Source organism: Lutra lutra, chromosome 2 (assembly GCF_902655055.1).
Source record: "Lutra lutra chromosome 2, mLutLut1.2, whole genome shotgun sequence".
Lineage (NCBI taxonomy): Eukaryota > Metazoa > Chordata > Mammalia > Carnivora > Mustelidae > Lutra > Lutra lutra.
This window is the reverse complement of record NC_062279.1, coordinates 101,094,509-101,113,264: the sequence shown is the minus strand read 5'-3', so window position 1 is coordinate 101,113,264 and position 18,756 is coordinate 101,094,509. Positions and strand designations below refer to the sequence as shown.

At 34.0% G+C, this 18,756-nt stretch overlaps 1 protein-coding gene across 4 annotated transcripts in view; it reads left to right on the top strand.

The window, feature by feature from the left end:
- Window positions 1-18,756, top strand: part of DNAJB14 (DnaJ heat shock protein family (Hsp40) member B14) — a 51,231-nt gene that overhangs the window by 6,922 nt on the left and 25,553 nt on the right. For 3 of the 4 annotated variants that reach the window (XM_047718077.1, XM_047718075.1, XM_047718076.1), the window contains 2 exons: window positions 9,769-9,940; window positions 16,754-16,899. In XM_047718077.1, the coding sequence (XP_047574033.1) occupies window positions 9,786-9,940; window positions 16,754-16,899 (301 nt within the window). In that variant the 5' untranslated portion in view covers window positions 9,769-9,785. Of the gene's footprint in view, window positions 1-9,768; window positions 9,941-15,233; window positions 15,289-16,753; window positions 16,900-18,756 lie in introns of those variants that run through there. The other variant, XM_047718078.1, reaches the window with a different exon arrangement.

The following is an 18,756-nucleotide window of genomic DNA, read 5'->3' as shown; positions in this document are numbered from 1 at the left end:
CCTGCTTCAGCATATTCAGCATCTAGCTATTAACCTGGAAGATGTCCGAAACAAACACTGGAGGAGTATTTTTGTGCTAAGAATGAAAGGGAATGCACAGATAACTTCTAACCCGCATGCACAGGGATTTTGTGTCTACCTGTAAATACTAAACACACAAAACCATTTTCATATCTGGCTCCACAAGTTTTTAAAAAATTCTTCATTTATTAGCTGAACTACTTCTATAAAGACATAGTTCCCCTTTCCTGTCTTAGGGTTACATAGTAGTACAGTTCATACAGGAAAGACAAGTGCTTGATTGCTTTTATCAGTTTTGAAGAAAAGGAGTTTGTTGCCTGTTTTTCTACAAAAGCAACTAATTAGTATAGTTGACCCTTGAACAACATGGGTTTGAACTGTGTGGATCCACTAATGAGATTTTTTTTTTTTTTTTTTGCTAAGTACAAGTACAGTTCTATAAGTGTGTTTTCCTTATAATTTTTTAGTAACATTTTTTCTCTAGCTTATTTTACTGTAAGAATATAGTATATAATGCTTATGATATATAATATATGTGTTAATCAAGTATTTATGTCATTGTTAAGCTTCCTTCCAGTCAGTAGTAGGCTATTAGTAATTAGGCTTTTACTGAGCCAAAAGTTATATGGGTATTTTTAACTGCATGTGGATTGGTGCCCCTAACTGCTGGGTTGTTCAGGGTCAACTGTTATTATTTTTTGGGTCTTTGGCCAGTATGGAGCCCCTTTACATTTAGCTCCTGAGTACATGCAGAGTCCCAATAATCTTAAATAGTTAACCTCCTGTTTGGTGTAACAGAATGTTTCAGGCTCCTCTTGTACATATTCTGTGATAGATCTGGAATCAGTCATATCTACAGTAAGTTTCTTTTCATAGAAAATGGTGTTTCAACATCGCAGTCTGGCAGTAAGGATGTTGTAGCTACTAGATTGTTCATTATTTCTGGGCTTTTTTAGTGTACAGACTAGGAAATAACTTTTTTCTTCTGAATCTAAAATTGTTTATGAGTTTGTACTTTTACTTCTCATTCATATTAAGCACTTTGGGGTGTTAAATTTCTCTAGTTTATATTTCTTTTTTTTTTTTCCTAGTTTATATTTCTGTTTCCTTCCTTCCACAGTAGTAATGCTGGTTCTCAAGGCCATAGTGAATGATAGAATATGTCATGATTATTTTTTTGCTTTCTGCCACATCATATACTTACATAATAGTTTCAGAGTATTTTTAAATGCAGATTCTGTCAAAATCTCCAAAGCAAAGCAATAGATTAAACAGGAATCCATGCAACTAATACCACTCCCCTAATGCATTTATTGAAAAGTTAAAATTTTGGCATATACTCTCCCCATTTGCCCTCCCCATTTTAAGTTTTTTTTTTTTAATTTGAAATAATTTAAAATTTCTATAAAAGTCACAAGAACAGTATAGACTTCCCTTGTGTATCTAACTCAGGCTTTTTCTATTTGATAAAATTTTACTATATTTGCTTTATCATGCCCTTCCTCTGTCCTTTCTTGCTGTCTCCCCTGTCCTACACATACATGCACAATTTGTTCTTACTATATTTTTTCCTGAACCAGTTAAAAGTAAGTTGTAGACAAGATGTCCTGTTAGCCCTCAATAATTCAGTGTATATTTCCTAAGACAGGAACACTCTTACATAACCACAGTATAACTGTTAAATTAATGAAACTAATGCATGTACCTCATTCAAATTCTGTCCATCTTCCCAATTACGTCTTTGATAGCAAAAAAGACACACTGCATTTATTTGACATGTTTTATTCTCCAGATAGCATCTTTTCTCTTTTCTCCCTTGACCTTTGGTGGGTACAGGCCAGTTATTTTGTAAAATTTCCCTCAATTTGGGTTTGACATTTCTTCATATGAGTTTTTGGCAGGAATACATAAAAAGTGATGTTGTTTTCTTAGTATAGAATATCAGGAGTGATATGGTCTTCATTGATTGATGCTTATTTTGATCACTTGTTTGTTTGAGTTGCTCGTTGTCAGGTTGCTCCATTCTAAACTTACTTTGTTTCCCCTTTGTAATTAATAAATATTTTATGCGGAAATACTTGAAACTGTATAAATGTCCTGTTCCCCAACAAACTTTACCCAACTCCTTTTAGAGTATAATTCTTTCCTGAATAAATTTCTAATGGTTGTCAAATGGTGGCTTTCTAATTCTGTCATTCCTTCTACTATTTATTAGTTGCATTCAACTTTATTAGTTTGGATTCATGGATTCCTGTTTAATCTATTACTAGCATTTTTTTTAAGATTTTATTTATTTATTTGACAGAGAGATCACAAGCAGGCAGAGAGGCAGGCAGAGAGAGAGGAGGAAGCAGGCTCCCCGCCGAGCAGAGAGCCCGATTCGGGGCTCGATCCCAGGACTCCGAGATCATGACCTGAGCCGAAGGCAGCGGCTCAACCCACTGAGCCACCCAGGCGCCCCTATTACTAGCATTTTTAAAAAAAGATTTATTTGAGAGAGTGTGAGCATGTGGGTGAGTGAAAGGAGGGGTTGAGGGAGAGGGAGAGATCTCAAGTAGACTCCCCACAGACCATGGAGCCAATGTGGGGCTCGGTCTCATGACCCATGAAATCATGACCTGAGCCAAAACCAAGAGTTAGACACTCAACCAGCTGAGCCACCCAGGTACCCCTATTGCTATCACTTTTAATTTTGTTGCTCATATTGCCTCAGATTTAGTCAGAAGTCCCTTCCAGCTGACTCCTTTGTCTTTTTTTTTTTTTTAAAGATTTTATTTATTTATTTGACACACACACAAAGAGAGAGAGAGAGAGTACAAACAGGGGGAGCAGCTGGGAGAGAGAGAAGCAGGCTCCTGCAGAGCAGGAAGCCCAACGTGGGGCTCGATCCCAGGACTCCGGGATCATGACCCGAGCCAAAGGCAGGCGCTTAACCAACTGAGCCACTCAAGCACCCCTCCTTTGTCTTTTTGACTTATCTTCATCACTCTTTGAGCTTCCTTCCTTTCTGGCACAAAAAGATTTTCAGGTTCACTATTTTATTGTCCTGGGAATCAGCTATTTCTCCAAGGAGCTCTTATTCTTTTCAGTGATCAATGGTACTTGGAAACTAAAGATATACACAGTAGGTAGGCTTCTTGCTACAGGGTTGTCATTGCCTTTGGGCCATCTCCGTCATTGGAGCTAAGAAATATATGTACATGTGAATGTATGTTTGTATTTTTATGTGTATGTATTTCTGTGTGTTACATGTGTTTGTTTATGGACATACACACATTTATAGTAATTTAATCTTTATCAATTTTGATATCTGTGCAACACTCACAAACCTCCACCAGAGTTCATTCTAGCCTTCTCCGTTTCCATATTTGTAATGCAATTCTCAGCCCTGTTGTTGGCTATAACTCCCGTTTTGGTTCCAATAAGCTTCCTTCATTCAAACGTCAGCTGCCAAAGGTAGAGAAGGGAAGGGAAGAGAAGACCAATAATTTGTTTTTTCAAGTAAAAGACAAGCCAGAGGAAGCTCATCATTTTAAAAATATTTAAATCTGTTTACAGTGTCAGAGCATATTGTTATTACATACTATATGCTCTTTCTTTTAATTGTCATTTAGTCTTATCTCTGTAGGTCACTATACATTTAGTTCTCACCATCAGTTTGTATATCAATGTATTTTTAATTATTTTGGATTCTTAAAGCTTTTTCTCTAATAGATTTCTAGGAAGGGCTTGTGGGAACTATGCTCCTAAGTTCTGGAATGTTGAAAACTCTTCATTTGGGGCTTAGTGCTTGAAGTTAATTGGTGCATACAAAATACTTGGCTGAAATTTTCTTTGGTTGGATATCTAAATATGTTATTCCGTTGTTTTCTGCAAATACTACTTATAAGCAGAGTTTGATGACAATCTAATTTTCTTTCACTTATAAATTGTTTTGTCTTTTTGCCTAGATGCTTGGTTAATTTTACTGGAATATATTTTGGTGTTGGTTATTTTGTGTCAGTATTCTTAGGTATGTGATTTGCCCCTTCATTATATGATTTTAGATGTTTTTATCAGAAAAGTTTTCTCCAATTATTGTTTTATTGGTTTTATTACCTTATTTTTCTTTTTTAGGACTCCTGTTATATGTATGTTGGGTAGTCTATTTTCAGTATTTGCCATTTTTTTCTCATTTTTTTGTCTTTTTCATTTTTTTTAATTTAAACATTTTTCCTCCTTTTAATATTCTCTTTTGCTTACACAAAATTATCTGTAGTTTATTAATTTCTTATTTTATCTAGTTTAGTCTTCTTTTTTGAATTTGTTTTTCTTTTATTTCTTATTGATTCTTGAGTTTTATTATCTAAGCTCTAAATGAATAATTCTGGGGGTTTTTCCAGTTCGAATTTATGGTATACTTTCATATTATGTATAATTTTTTAAAGTCTTTTCAACTTGTTTTGAAGTAGTTACTTATAACGTTTACCTGTTTTGTTTGCGGTGTGTAAGTCTTTGTGGTATGTATTCATTGTCTTCAGGGATTTATTTTATTCCTATTCACTCTTTTTCCTCACAATAACTTTATATCAGATAGCAGTTCTACCATTTTCTTTTACTAATTTTTTATACTCATTTTTATGTGAAGTTAATTTAAGCCTTTCTAAATACACAGAGATCCTTCTCCAGTTTTTGGGTAACGTTTGAAAATATGTCACCTTGCTATATAAGTTCTCTCTCTTTTCTCCTTCCTCACTTAATCTGGAGTTTATTTCTTCTACCACTGTCCTGTTCAGTTTGGGTCCTGTTCATGTGGCTTTGTTCTGGATGGGAGTTTTGACTGATTAATTTTGAGTGTTTATAGTGCCTGGAGTTTCTATCCCCTTAAGAATTTATTGTGGACCCTGTCACTCACATGCTATGGTAGTGAGCAAAACTCACTCTTTTTTACATACTTTTCTCAGTTTTTCCTGTTGTGTTGTAATATAGAAAGTCCCTGTTGGTTATTTTGGAGTTATTTTGTTCTGTGGACCAGCAAATGCCCTGTTACTGGGCTCTACTTCTTCCCACACAGATGATAAAACCCACATAGATCTCATAACTATTAGTTCATCCACACCTTCTGGTATTTGGGGATTTTGTGCATGGGGTTTGGATTTTGCTATCTGATTGCCCAGATTTTATAAGGCAATTAGCAGAGATTTAAAATTTTAGCTGCTGTGTCATATCCTTCTTCCCAGAATTCTTAAACAAAATTTTTGAGGATTTTGTAACTTCTAGACCATGTTGGCTTCTGCTCTCAGGGTTAACATTATGACTGCATTAAATACAAACTAAACTATAGTTAAAAATTAACTATATAACATATATTATCTTATTAATAACTAATAGGTTGTGGTCTAAGAGCCTTTCTGTGTCATCTACAACTAGATATTATAAAAACAATTTCTTATGTCTTTGATGACCTCTTGAATGCATTAGCTAGGGAAAAGATATGGTAGAAAGAAATACACACACACACACACACACAGACACTTATATATGTATACACATATATAAACTTTTATTATGATATAAATAATAAACAACTATATGTTTACAAATGCCAGCACTGCTAAGATCTTTAATATATATACATATATGTGTGTGTGTGTATAAAACAGCCTTATTGAGATACAATTCACATATGTATAATTCATTCGTTTAAAGTATACCATTCAGGGGCACCTGGGTGGCTCGGTCATTAAGCATCTGCCTTTGGCTCAGGTCATGATCCCAGGGTCTTGGGATCGAGCCCCACATTGGGCTCCCTGCTCAGCGGGAAGCCTGCTTCTCTCTCTCCCACTCCCCCTGCTTGTATTCCCTCTCTTGCTGTCTCTCTCTCTCTCTCTCTCTCTCTGTCAAACAAATAAATAAGATCTTAAAATAAAATAAATAAAGTATACCATTCAGTGGGTTTTAGTACATTCACAATTGTGCAACCATTGCAGCAAACAATTTTAGAACATTTTCTTCACCTCAAAAAGAACCCTATACTCATTAGCAGTTAATCCTCATTTGTTCCAAATTCCTCCTTTTCCTCCCCACTAGCCCTTGGCAATGACTAATAATACTTTCTTCTTTCTACATTTGCTTGCTTTATACATTTCATATTAATAGAATCATACAATATTTGTGACTCTTTTTTTTTTTTTACTGAGCATGTTTTCAAATTCATTTATGTTGTAGCATATATCAGTACTTCATTTTTTCTCCAAAGATTTTATTTATTTCAGAAAAAGAGAATGTGTACAAGTGGGGGAGGGGTAGAGGGAGAAGCAGACTCCCTGCTGAGCAGGGTGTCCAATGCAGGGCTTGATCCCAGGACCCTGGGATCATGACTTGAGCCAAGGGCAGACACTTCACTGAACCACCCAGGCGCCCCCTTTCACCCAAATCTTTATTTAAATTCTAGTTAGTTAATACACAATGCAATATTGGTTTTAAGAATGGAATTCGGTGGTTCAACACTTACATGTAACACCTAGTGCTTATAACAAGTGCCCTCCTTAATATGTCACCCATCTAGCCCATCCCCCACCCACCTACCTCCATCAACCCTCAGTTTGTTCTCTATCATTAAGAGTCTTTTATGGTTTGTTTCCCTCTCTTTCTTTTTTTCCTTCCCCTCCCATATGTTCTTGGGTTTTGTTTCTTAAATTCTATGTATAAGTGAAATCATATGGTATTTATCTTTCTCTGACTGACTTATTTCATTAGCAGAATACACTCTTGCTCCATGTTGCACCATGTTGTTGCACATGGCAAGATTTCATTCTTTTTGATGGCTGAGTAATATTCCATTTGTGTGTGTGTGTGTGTGTGTGTGTGTGTGTGTGTACACACGTGTGTATACATATATATGTATATACACACCACATCTTCTTTATCGTTCATCAGTTGATGGACATTTGGGCTCTTTCCATACTTTGGCTATTGTTGATAATGCTGCTATAAACATCAGGGTGTATATATCACTTTGAATCTGTATTTTTGTATCCTTTGGGTAAATACCTAATAGTGTAATTGCTAGATTGTAGAGTTTCTATTTTTAACTTTTTGAGGAACCTCCAAACTGTTTTCCAGAATGGCTGCACCAGTTTGCATTCCTATCAAGAGTGCAAGAGGGTTCCCCTTTCTCTGCATCCTCAACAACACCTGTTGTTTCTTGTGTTGTTGATTTTAGCCATTCTGACAGGTATGAGGTGGTATCTCATCATGGTTTTGATTTTTCTTTCCCTGATGATCAGTGAAGCTGAGCATCTTTTCATGTGTCTGTTAGCCATTTGTATATCTTCTTTGGAAAAAATGTCTTCTTTAAAAGGTTTCTTTGGATAAATGTCTATTCATGTCTTCTGCCCATTTCTTAACTGGATTATCTGTCTTTTGGATGATGAGTTTGATAAGTTTTTTATAGATTTAGGATACTAACCCTTTATCAGATATGTTGGTTGCAAATATCTACTCCTATTCTATAGGCTGCCTTTTAGTTTTTGTTGATTGTTTCCTTAGTACTTCATTTCTTTTTATTGTTGATAATATTCCGTTGTATGGACATATCACATTTTATCCGTTTATCAATTGATGAACATTTGGATTCTTTCCAATGTTTTTCTAGTATGAACAATGCTTCTATGAACACTTGTGAACCAGTTTTTGTGTAGATGTGTGTTTTTATTTCTCTTGGGTATATGTCTTTTTCAGATGTATGATTTCTTAAATATGTTCTCTCTTTCTGTGGATTGTCTTTTTACTTTATTGGTAATATTTTTTGAGGGGACAAAGTTTTTAATTTTGATGAAGTCTAGTTTCTCTATTTTTCTTTGTCACCTGTACTTTTATCTAAAAATGTTTTGCCTGACTCAAGGTCACAAAGATGTATTCCTATATTTTCTTCTAGGAAGAAAATTTTCCTTTACTTCTATATTTTCTTCATACACACACTTAGGTGTGTGGTCTGTTTTGTTGTTGTTGTTGTTGTTTTTGGTATATCATGTGACAAAGGGGTCTAACTTAATTTTTGTTCGATTTAATTTTTTCATTTCTATTACGATTATTTCTTTGGTATACAAATTGTCTCAATTTTGTTCTAACCCATTTGTGATCTTTCAACTTAAATTTTTAAATTGATTTCTTACTTAAATGCATTGTGCTCATATGATTATGGAATATATGACTACTTAGAAATTCAAAGAGAGGGGCGCCTGGGTGGCTCAGTGGGTTAAGCCGCTGCCTTCGGCTCAGGTCATGATCTCAGGGTCCTGGGATCGAGTCCCACATCGGGCTCTCTGCTCGGCAAGAAGCCTGCTTCCCTCTCTCTCTCTCTCTGCCTTCCTCTCCGTCTACTTGTGATCTCTCTCTGTCAAATAAATAAAATCTTAAAAAAAAAAAAAAGAAATTCAAAGAGAATAACATTATGGTCTAGCTATAATGTAGTCAGTGTTTTTATTCCTTGTGTGTCTGTAAAGAATGAATATTCACCAGTTGTTAGGCATAATGTTATATCTCTTAGGTCAAGCTTGATAAATTAGACATTTATATCTTTTGTATCCTGGTGATTTTTTTCATTGACCCAGTGTTAGTTAATAACTGACATTGAATTGTGATAAATTGTGTTCAATTGAAATGTGTTAAAATCTTCTACCACCAAGGTGGATTTCTGTTTCTTCTTTTAGTTCTTTTTTTTATGTTTAAGTTTTTCTTAAACATTTTTAAAAAGATTTTATTTATTTATTTGAGAGGAAGAGAGAGGGGGTGTGTGTGAGTAGAGGGGGAGAGGAAGAGGGAGAAGCAGACTCCCTGTTGATCAGGGAGCCTGATTTGGGACTTGATCCCAGGACCCTGAGATCATGACGTGAGCTGAAGCCAGATGCTTAACTGACTGAGCCACCCAGACCCCTCTTATGTTTAGTTTTAACTTATGGAAAGTTTCAAGCATACACAAAAGGAAGGAGAATAGTGTAATCAATTCCTATTGCTCTCTCATCTTTAACTTTTGTGAATATATATGGCCAATCTTATTTCATATATATTTTCTCTACCCTTTCTTTTATGCTCTTCCAGTATTTTAAAGCAAATCTTAGACATAACTATACTATTGTTTTATAGACTCTGTGTTTAGATTTATTCTTATATTTACCACAGTATTTGCTCACCATTCCCTTTTACATTTTCACCTATCTTGGAAGTATTTTCCTTCTGCCCAAAATGTATATATAATACAGTATCCTTTAGTGAGATCTTAATGGTAAATTTTATCCATTTTTGTTTCTTTGAAAAGTTTTTAATTTTGAGCATCTTCTAGAAAATAAGTGCAGAATTCAAGTTGACAGTTACTCTTTCTGAGCTTTTTGAAGGTATTGTTACCATGCCGTTTAGCTGCCATATTGTTGAGAAATAAATAGAAAGTCTAATTTCTTTTTCTTTATAGGTAATCTCATTGGCTTCTTTAGTGACTGTCTCTTTTTCTTTGGAATTCTGTAGTTTCCCCATGATAAGACAAATGAAATTGTGTCATAAGGAATTAAATGATAACAATTTTGAGTTATTAAGTTTAATTCCTTAATATTCTATTTCTAAATGGTGATTAGTGGTCTGTAAACAGTCATATAAGGAAATATATTTTATCTTAAAAAATCTGGTGAATACTTTCGGAGTACATGATTCTTAATTTTTCAGCTTTATAACTTTCTTCTCAAGATCATGTGTATGTACATGATGTTTCTACAGCACTATTGGAAATAATTATGAAAAATGGAAGCACTGCTGGAAATAGCCCTCACTGCCGAAAACCATCAAGTTGTGGTGATCAAAACAAGCCCAATTGTACAAAGGACAGCACATCTGGTAGCAGTGAAAGTGGAAAGGGCTATACCAAAGACCAAATAGATGGAGTTCTCAGGTAGGGATAAATATGACTTATATCTCACCTATAATTGATACTAACATACTTTTTGATGTTTTAACACCTAAAAAAATGTGTGAACTATAATTTAATGGAAGAATTGGACTCTGGGTCTCTTATGCTTTATGTTATTTATCAAATCAGTCTATAAAGTACCAACTCTATGGAAGGTTTCATCTTTTAAAGTAACTATAAGGCAAAAGTTCCTTCCAGATATTTTTTCCTTGGGGAATTATTGTTTCAATTTTCTGATGCAGTATGATATTTAGATAACTGTAATAAAGGAGGGAAAGAATTGTTTTGTCTTTGTTACAGGAAAGTAGGAGAATTTCATATGAAAGGAAAATTGAGGACAAATAGCAACAGCATTTTCAAATTCCTACTTGTATTAATGTAGCACAATTTTTTTCTATTTCTTTAAGGCCATCATATATATATGTGTATATACATATATACACATATATATATGCAAACATACTAATGTGTTCTTCTTTTAATATTTTTCCTACTGTCATTATTCTGCCTCTGTGTTTTTAGTTTTACCTCATGTTACACTCTACTTAAAGTCAAAGAATTAGGTAGAGTTAGAAAATTGTGAACTGGGTTTTGCGGATCTGATGTGACTGATCTTATAATTAAGAAAAGATTTTCTGCTGAGGGTTGCTGGGGGGAGGGGGGTTGGGAGAGGGGGGTGGGGTTATGGACATTGGGGAGGGTATGTGCTATGGTGAGTGCTGTGAAATGTGTAAACCTGGCGATTCACAATTCTGTACCCCTGGGGATAAAAATATATTATATGTTTATAAAAAGTAATAAAAAAATTTTAAAAAAAGAAAAAATATTTTCTGGAAATAAAATGAACCTTTCAGTATGAAACGCAACAGAAAATGCTGTTTTGTTTTCTGCTACAGCTTAGGGAAGCTGTATTGATATTGTACTGATGTTGCTCTCCAGGGAAACTAAAGTGTAAGGTTGAAGGACTCTAAACAGTGATTAATCAGATAATTCACATGGAGAATGAATTGTAGTACAGTGAACTAGCTCAAGTGAAAAGCAGCTAAAACTAGATTGTTTTTCTCTTTACGTTTTCTTACCTATTTTTCTTCTGATCTTATTTCCTTTTTTCCCCATTGCTTTTTAGTTCATTCTTTTTTTTTCTTACCATAATTTAGAATTGAAGTCATTTTAATCAAATATCAATGTATTTACATTTTTCTTTTTCCCCTGCATATTTAGATGCTAAAGTTTGATTGTAACATTTTATCTGAGTCTGGCCACAGATGTTGGTGTTTGGTAGAAAAAAAGAAAAGAAAAAAGACTTCCTAATCATGGTGAAGCCATGCTAAATGGTATTTGATTAGCATGAATGGTAGTGAAGCACTTTTGGGATATAAGTTAATTTTGCTAACTACTTTTATAACTAGTGTTGGGTGAGAATAGTCTGAATATGTGAGATAAGTGAATGAAAAAATGGACACTTTTGAATTTCTTCAAGAAAAAGCTTTAATTAAATGGTGTGCTGAAATGTTCTAGGAAACCACATCTATTTGAAAACAAATTGTATTTTCTTCTAAAATTTACTTCCACTGGGAGAGTATGTTCTTAATGAAAGACCTAAATAAAGTTAATTGAATTGTATGTGATTTCTGTTTAGAATCATTTTGTGATTAAAGAAAAGACAAAGAACTACTTTTATATTTTGAAATATCACCAAAGAACAGAGTTGAAAATTTTGGAGAATAGTATCCCCTAAATTTGGTGCTATTTTTTAAAAATATTTTTTTCTTTGTTTCCTCTACTCTCCCCTTGAAATGAAAAGAGGAGTAGTTCAACGTATGGTAGAAATAATGAAGGAAGAACAGTGCTTCTTTTTACTGTCTCTTGGAATATTTAGGCAGATATCTTGAGAATGGAATAATGAAAGATGATGGTGGGTACAGATACACTTTGTATATGGCCAGATTTGGAAAGATCGAAAGAAGTTGAGGGAGTTTCTGTCTGTTGGCTTCTATATTCCCTGTGAAACTAGAGATGAGGTTATCATCTGAGAGAAGAGAAAAGGTGAGACTGGAAGCCTGAAGAGAGTTGTAAAAGTGTGGGAAATTTCCAGAGGGGAAAGGCAAAGGAAATGGAAGGATTGCCTGTTAGCACTGAGGACCAGCCAAATATCAGACCATGAATTCTTATTGGGTATAAGTATTAGCTTAGTAGTACAGCTGTATTAGAAATTGTTTCTCTGGTCAATAATTTTCTTATTCCTTTTTATTAAATGCAGTTTTTTTTTTTCTTTTGAGGACTAAATGTGATTGGAACATTCTTTAATAGAATCCCTGAGTTATTCAGAGTACTTCAGCTGATAACTTATATGAGTTGCTTAGCTGAGTTATGTAACATTTACTCATTATATAAGCCTTCATAAGTGTTGCTTAAGTGAGGTAACAGGTCACCAGCAAACACTTAGATGCTGTATGGTTTTGTTTTTTGTTTTACCTATACACAGGGGATTTTTTCTGAAGAAAGCCATGTTATCTTGTGTTAGCAGGATTATGCAAACAAGTTGCTCAGTGACAATTTGGCTCAATGGGAGAAGCCATGCAATAATACTGCATCCATTGCATAAGTTAGAGCTAGTTTACAGTAGGACTGAAGAAAAACTGTATGACTTTGTAAAGATAATGTTCTGTGTAACTAAACACTGTTCTTGAGTTGAAATATATTGAAAAATTATTGAGAAGTGTCCTGGATCTAATTTGAAAAAAAGCCCATCTTTTATTTTAAAAACTTACAAGATCATTGTAAAAGTATTGACAGGGTCATCATTCTGTTTATCAATTAGGAACACTTCTATACAATTATTATGTCATTTGAATTGTGGGGATTTGATTAGGATTTGATTTAAGCTGTAGTTCTTGAAATGAAAAGAAATCATTTTGCTAAACTTATGAAATAAATAATCCTTTGTCTCAAGAATAAATAAGTATTTCCCTGAACACCAATTAAATTTGGAGTCTATTTAAATGATCAGCTCTAACATGCAAAAAAGAATTGAAAGAGGACCTTCCTGCCCTACTCAGTATGCATTCGTGCACATAAAAGAAGACATAGGGTCTAAACTAGATGAATTCTCCATTGCTGAGCTTGCAGTTGGTCTTTCTGGCCTGAATGTACATTATTTCCTTCCAGGGTAGGTAATAGGTTACCTCTTTTTAATTTCTTTATCTCTTTTTAAAAAATTCTTTGGTGAAGATGGAGAAGATTTGACTCTTTGAGTAAGGAGTGAACTGTAGAAAGTATGACAAGTGCAGTTAATTGGTGAAGGAATGATAAATAGAAATATGAATTAAAATAAATATATGAATGATAATTTTTCATTCAGTTGTGAAAAATTAGGTAAATGTATGTGGAGCATTACTTGAAATATATAGTGGTCTTCAGCTGGTGCACTGGTGATTTCAACTTTATACCTCTGCTAGCTTTTCAAAAAATTTCTCTTCTAATATATGATGAAAAACTCAGTGCAGGGAGGATATGGTAAAACTAGCTACACTTAAGAATTATTGAAATAATTGTCTTCCTACCTTTTTTCTCTTTGTGACAATTCTTTTCTTTTTTTAAAGATTTTATTTATTTGAGAGAGCATGGGGGGGGTAGACGGAGGGAGAGGAAGAAGCAGACTCCCCATCTTTGTGACAATTCTTAGCTTTATGACCCATCTCTAGAGGATTGTGAATTCCAACCTAATTTCCCTACACTATCCAGCAGTCCTCTCTTGGGCTGCCTTTTTCTATTGCCTAGACTTTTATGCTTAGGAAATCTCTACAGAACAATTTTTGGAGGGTTAATCTGGTTATAATAAATCATCTTATGCATGTAAACCAAGTAATAGTGACTAGAATCGTTTAGTGTTTTGTTTATCACTTCCTTTTGTTTTCTGCATTCAGATATTATCTGTCATATTCACAACTCTACTCTATTCCTTCTCCTCTTCTCCATGTTCTCCTCTATTCCAAATTGATGTTTGGTACCAACTTCATTTTTATTATAGCACTTACCACCTTTGGCTTTTGGATCCTAACCATTTCTGCCCCTATATTTGGACCTATTCATCCATCTGTCCATTCATCATCCATCCGTTCAACACATATGGTGAACAAAACATAATCCTTGCTTTCAAGAGACCTGTAGTCTACAATAGAAGACTAGTCAGAAAAGGTAGCTCCAGTACGCTGTGGTAATTGCTGGGAAAGGGTTCACGTCCAGAGGTTTTTGAGGGGGATAGAAAAGGAACACCAAACCTAGTCTTGAGGAATAAGAGTTTTTGAGGAAAGGAAAGGCTAAGTTGAGGTCTGAAGAAATTGTAGAAACTAAATAAGAAGGGAGGCCAAGAAGGCACCAAAACCAACATTTGAAAATACCTGTGAGAATAGTCTGTTTAAACAGTGATTGGAAAAGCAAACAGAAAAGAAGAGGTGGGTTACTCTGATGTCTGAAGGACTCATTTTCCTTGTTTTAATTTCTGAGATAACAGGATTTTCAAGTCAGACAGACTGAGGTTTGAATCCTTACTTGTGAGGCCTTTCCTAATCATCCTATTTAGAATAGCTGGCTTCCCCGTCCATTCTCTCATCTCCTTTGTCACATTAGTTTTTTCTAAATATTTATCACCATGTGATATACTTTATATTTTACTTATATAATTTGTTCATTGCTCATCCCTCTTCCAATTGTAAATTTAGTGTGAGCAGGGATTTTTCTTTTTACTGTCTTATTCACCATTAGCATCTGAAACAGTGTCTAGCAGAAAGTAGATGATCTGTAAATTTTTACTGAAGAAACAAATTTCAGTTCCCATCTATTACTTGGTTATAGGACTTTTGGCAACTTCCTTAACCATTTTCAGCCTTGATTTTCTCATTGGTTAGATAGAAACAACATCTACCTGATGAGGAGTAAGTGAGACAGTTTGTATAAAATAATCAACATAATAAGATTCTGCAACTCTGTATGAAATCTTTGTAGACCAGATACAGTTTGGAGTTCAGAATTGTTCCTATTTTAGAAAGGTAATGAGGAGAGTATATTACACATAACATAATAACATTTAACATCTGGCAAACAGCCCATTACTTAATAGTAACATTTCTACAGCAACATGTAGAAATACTCACACTTAAATAGGATAAATGAAAACTCTATAGGAACTTCATATCCCTTCAGGTCAAATTTTGCCTCTAAAAGAGTTCAAGTTAGGTTTTTGCAGTCAAATTATAGAATAACTTTCATTTTTCAGAGCTTTGTGGATATTGGAGCATGGATATGTGATTGTGGACCGTGCCTGACACACAGTAGGTGTTCTATAAATGTCCCCTTTCCCTTTTTCTCTATCACATAGTTTCTAAACAAATCTGGGAGAATGGGTCTCTTCAAAGGCAGGAATCATTCTGTTTTATTCACTAATATATCTCAAGTGCCTAGAGCACTGTGACATAATTGGTGCTCCATAAATATTGTTGATTAACTACAGGAAATACCACGTTTATGAAATAAAGTTGATTGTTAGTATTTATTAAATATCTAAAGTAGAAAAAAACAATTTTAATTATTACTACCATAAAAACTGTGTAAAAGACTTTTATTGATAGGTGATTATAAAAAAATTTCTCTATCTTAAACGTGTCTTTTCTTTTTACCTTTGTTCATTTGACAAATGTTGAATGTTTTCATTGTAAAAGGAGAGCTAAGGCTTATTTATTTCAGAAATACTTACTGAGAATCTACCCTGTACCAAGCACTATCATGGCTTATAGTTTCAGTAGTAAAATAAGATCAGTTTTGTATCTTTCCTTTGAGAACTTCTAGTCATTGCAATTCTTTAGCTGTTGGTGAACAATAATGCCTTAGATCTTTTCACCTGTCACTACTTTAAGCTACTCACACATGGAACACATCCAAAGTCATAAAGCACTCCACAGAAAATATTTAAAATGTTACTGTATTTTAGTGAAGGAAAATTATTAGGTTTTAGGAGAATATTAGTATTTAGAAGTATTAATGTTCTCTGCTCCATTCAGAGTATTTTTTTTTTTTCCTTAATATACTTTAAAGACTCTGGGCTTAAACCATTAACATCTTTAATTAGCTATGTAAGTAATCTTCAGAAGTATGCTAATCATAATGAAAATTGGGTCTAACAACCATTTTTGAGTCCTATGATCTATATTATTATGAGATTTTCTTTTTCTTAGACGGACACAGATGAGTTCTCTTTAGTATAGCAGAGCTGAGTTAACTTGCCTTGACATTTAAACCATAAGGTATTTGTAATTGTTTTACATGCACTAAACTATTGCTTTGATATTTGGTAGGTCTACGTTATGTGACAACAAAAATCTTGGAATGCAATTCATATTAATTAATCTTTAGCTATAACATACTTGTGAAGAGTTTTGGAATTTCTTTGTGCACTTAAAAATTCTGTAAAATTGTTCTTGTCCTCTCATTTTAGTTTCGGTGTGTGCTCTGTCCTTCATCCGTGATTGTTATGGGCTTTGCTTTACTTCTCTAGTTGTGATAAAAAGCACCAAGGACATTCTCATGGCCAACTCTCCTTAGACTGGAAAGAGGTTAAAGGAATGGTCTGTGATCAAAAAAGATATTGAAGCAATAGCCTTTAAGGGATAAGCTATCATTTGGCACTGAGAAAATAATCCACAGACAGTTCTTTCTATTATTCTAATAAATAAATAATTAGACATATTACATGAAGTTCTTTCTTGAAATTTACATTATAACACACTCTTTTGTTCACAGCATAAACAAATGTAAAAATTACTATGAAGTACTTGGAGTTACCAAAGATGCTGGTGATGAAGATTTGAAAAAAGCTTATAGAAAGCTTGCTTTGAAGTTTCATCCAGACAAAAACCATGCACCTGGAGCAACAGATGCTTTTAAAAGTAAAGTAAACCTTTAAAGCAATTTTACTAAGCTCTTTTTAGAACCCACTTTACAGTGTTTTCGAATATTAAATTCTGCATTTACACTGGTACATTTAGAAGCCAGCATAAGTAAGGTCCTCAAAATCCTTTAAAACTTTGCTATTAATTGGTTATGCCAAGAGCCAAATAAATGCACTGTGGACCCAACAAAAGCAAAATGCCAGTTTGGGCAAAATCCTAAGTAACTTTTCTAGATAATCATGCATGCTTTCTAGTTTGCCACACACTGGTAGTGTGGTGGTTATACACGAGCTTCTAGTGTATTACCATCTGTTTCCAAAGGGAACTAAAAATACAGCTTTTGCAAGTTTTTAGGGTAATAGAGACTGTCTAGAATTGGAAAATTGCTTGGAATTTTCTGCCTTGTGTTCTTATATTTCTGATAACTGGCCAACTTTTACATTTTCTTATATGTGGTTTTAACTAATGTGATTTTTGTTTTGTTTTGTTTTGTTTTTAAGAATTAGTTTCTTTGGGCTCCTGGCTGGCTTAGTTAGTGGAGCATGCAGCTCTTGATCTCAGAGTCATGAGTTCAAGCCCCACACTGGGTGTAGAGCTTACTTAAAAAAATAATAATAATTAGTTTTTCTCCATTTTCCTATTCATTTTTCTTCATTTTCTTTCTTAATATTATTCCAGGGTTGGTTTGGGTTTTTTTGCCAATTTAGTAAATAAATGTTAGAGAGTTTATTTTTATAATTTTGCATTTTATTACATACAATTTATTCATAATAGTTAGCTTATAATTCACTGGAAAATGCTTATATTTGTGATTGTTCCTTTTTTTGAATTTGGCATATATAGAGCCCACATCCAATGTTTTCAGTGAAGTGCTGGAGTCTTGGAATAATAGGAAGGAAATACTAATTTTTAAAATGCTCCTGGGGCACCTACATGGCTCAGTCAGTTAGGCGTTCAACTTTTGACTTAAGCTCGGGTCATGATCTCAGGGTCCTGAGTTGTAGCTCTGCATCTGGCTCCATGCTGGGCCTGAAACATGCTTAAGATTCTCTCTCTCCCTCTGTCATTCCCCCCACCTCACACACTCTTTTTCTCTAAAAAAAATAAAATAAAATGAAATGCTCCTAAAGGATAGATGATTTCATTGGTCTTTCACAAAATACTGTTTAAATTGTTTCCAAAACAGTTTTATATCTTGAAGGAAGTTGCCAAATAAAATATATTCAGGCAATTATTAATGTGTTTCAATTAAAGCAATTGCGAAAGGGGTGCTGGTGGAGGTAAAATATCACTGTGACAGTGAGAACCTTCTCTTTTGTTTCCTTAAGTTAAAAGTGGCATGTTGAAAGTACTGAAAATGTTTCTTCACTCAAAAATACTAACTTTTTTAGCACGTTTCCCCAAAAGTTAAAAAAATTTTTTCAAAAAAAAATTTTTTTTCACATTATGAATTAATATCATTTAATTTAAAATTGTTGGTGTTTTTAAATAGTGAAAAACATTTAGGTAGTGAATTTTTGCATATTTGTGATCCGCTATGTGATTTCAATATTCTCCATTAATGTTAAAAATGTTAAACTGCTTTCTCTGACTCCTGTATTTAAATCATTTGGCATTATTAGTCTTGGGATAACAGTTAGTGGACCTCCCAATATTTTTACATCTTATGTATTTTGAAGAGGTGAGCAGCATAAATGTCACCCGAGCTAGACATTCGGAAGGGGCTTTTTTACAAAGGTGATTATGCTTTGATGTGGTACATTTCAGAGTCTAATGCTCTACTTTGTACACTAGAAACTTAATATTTATCAACATGCTGGGAGGTGGTTCATCTCTAGAGAAGAGGCTCACATT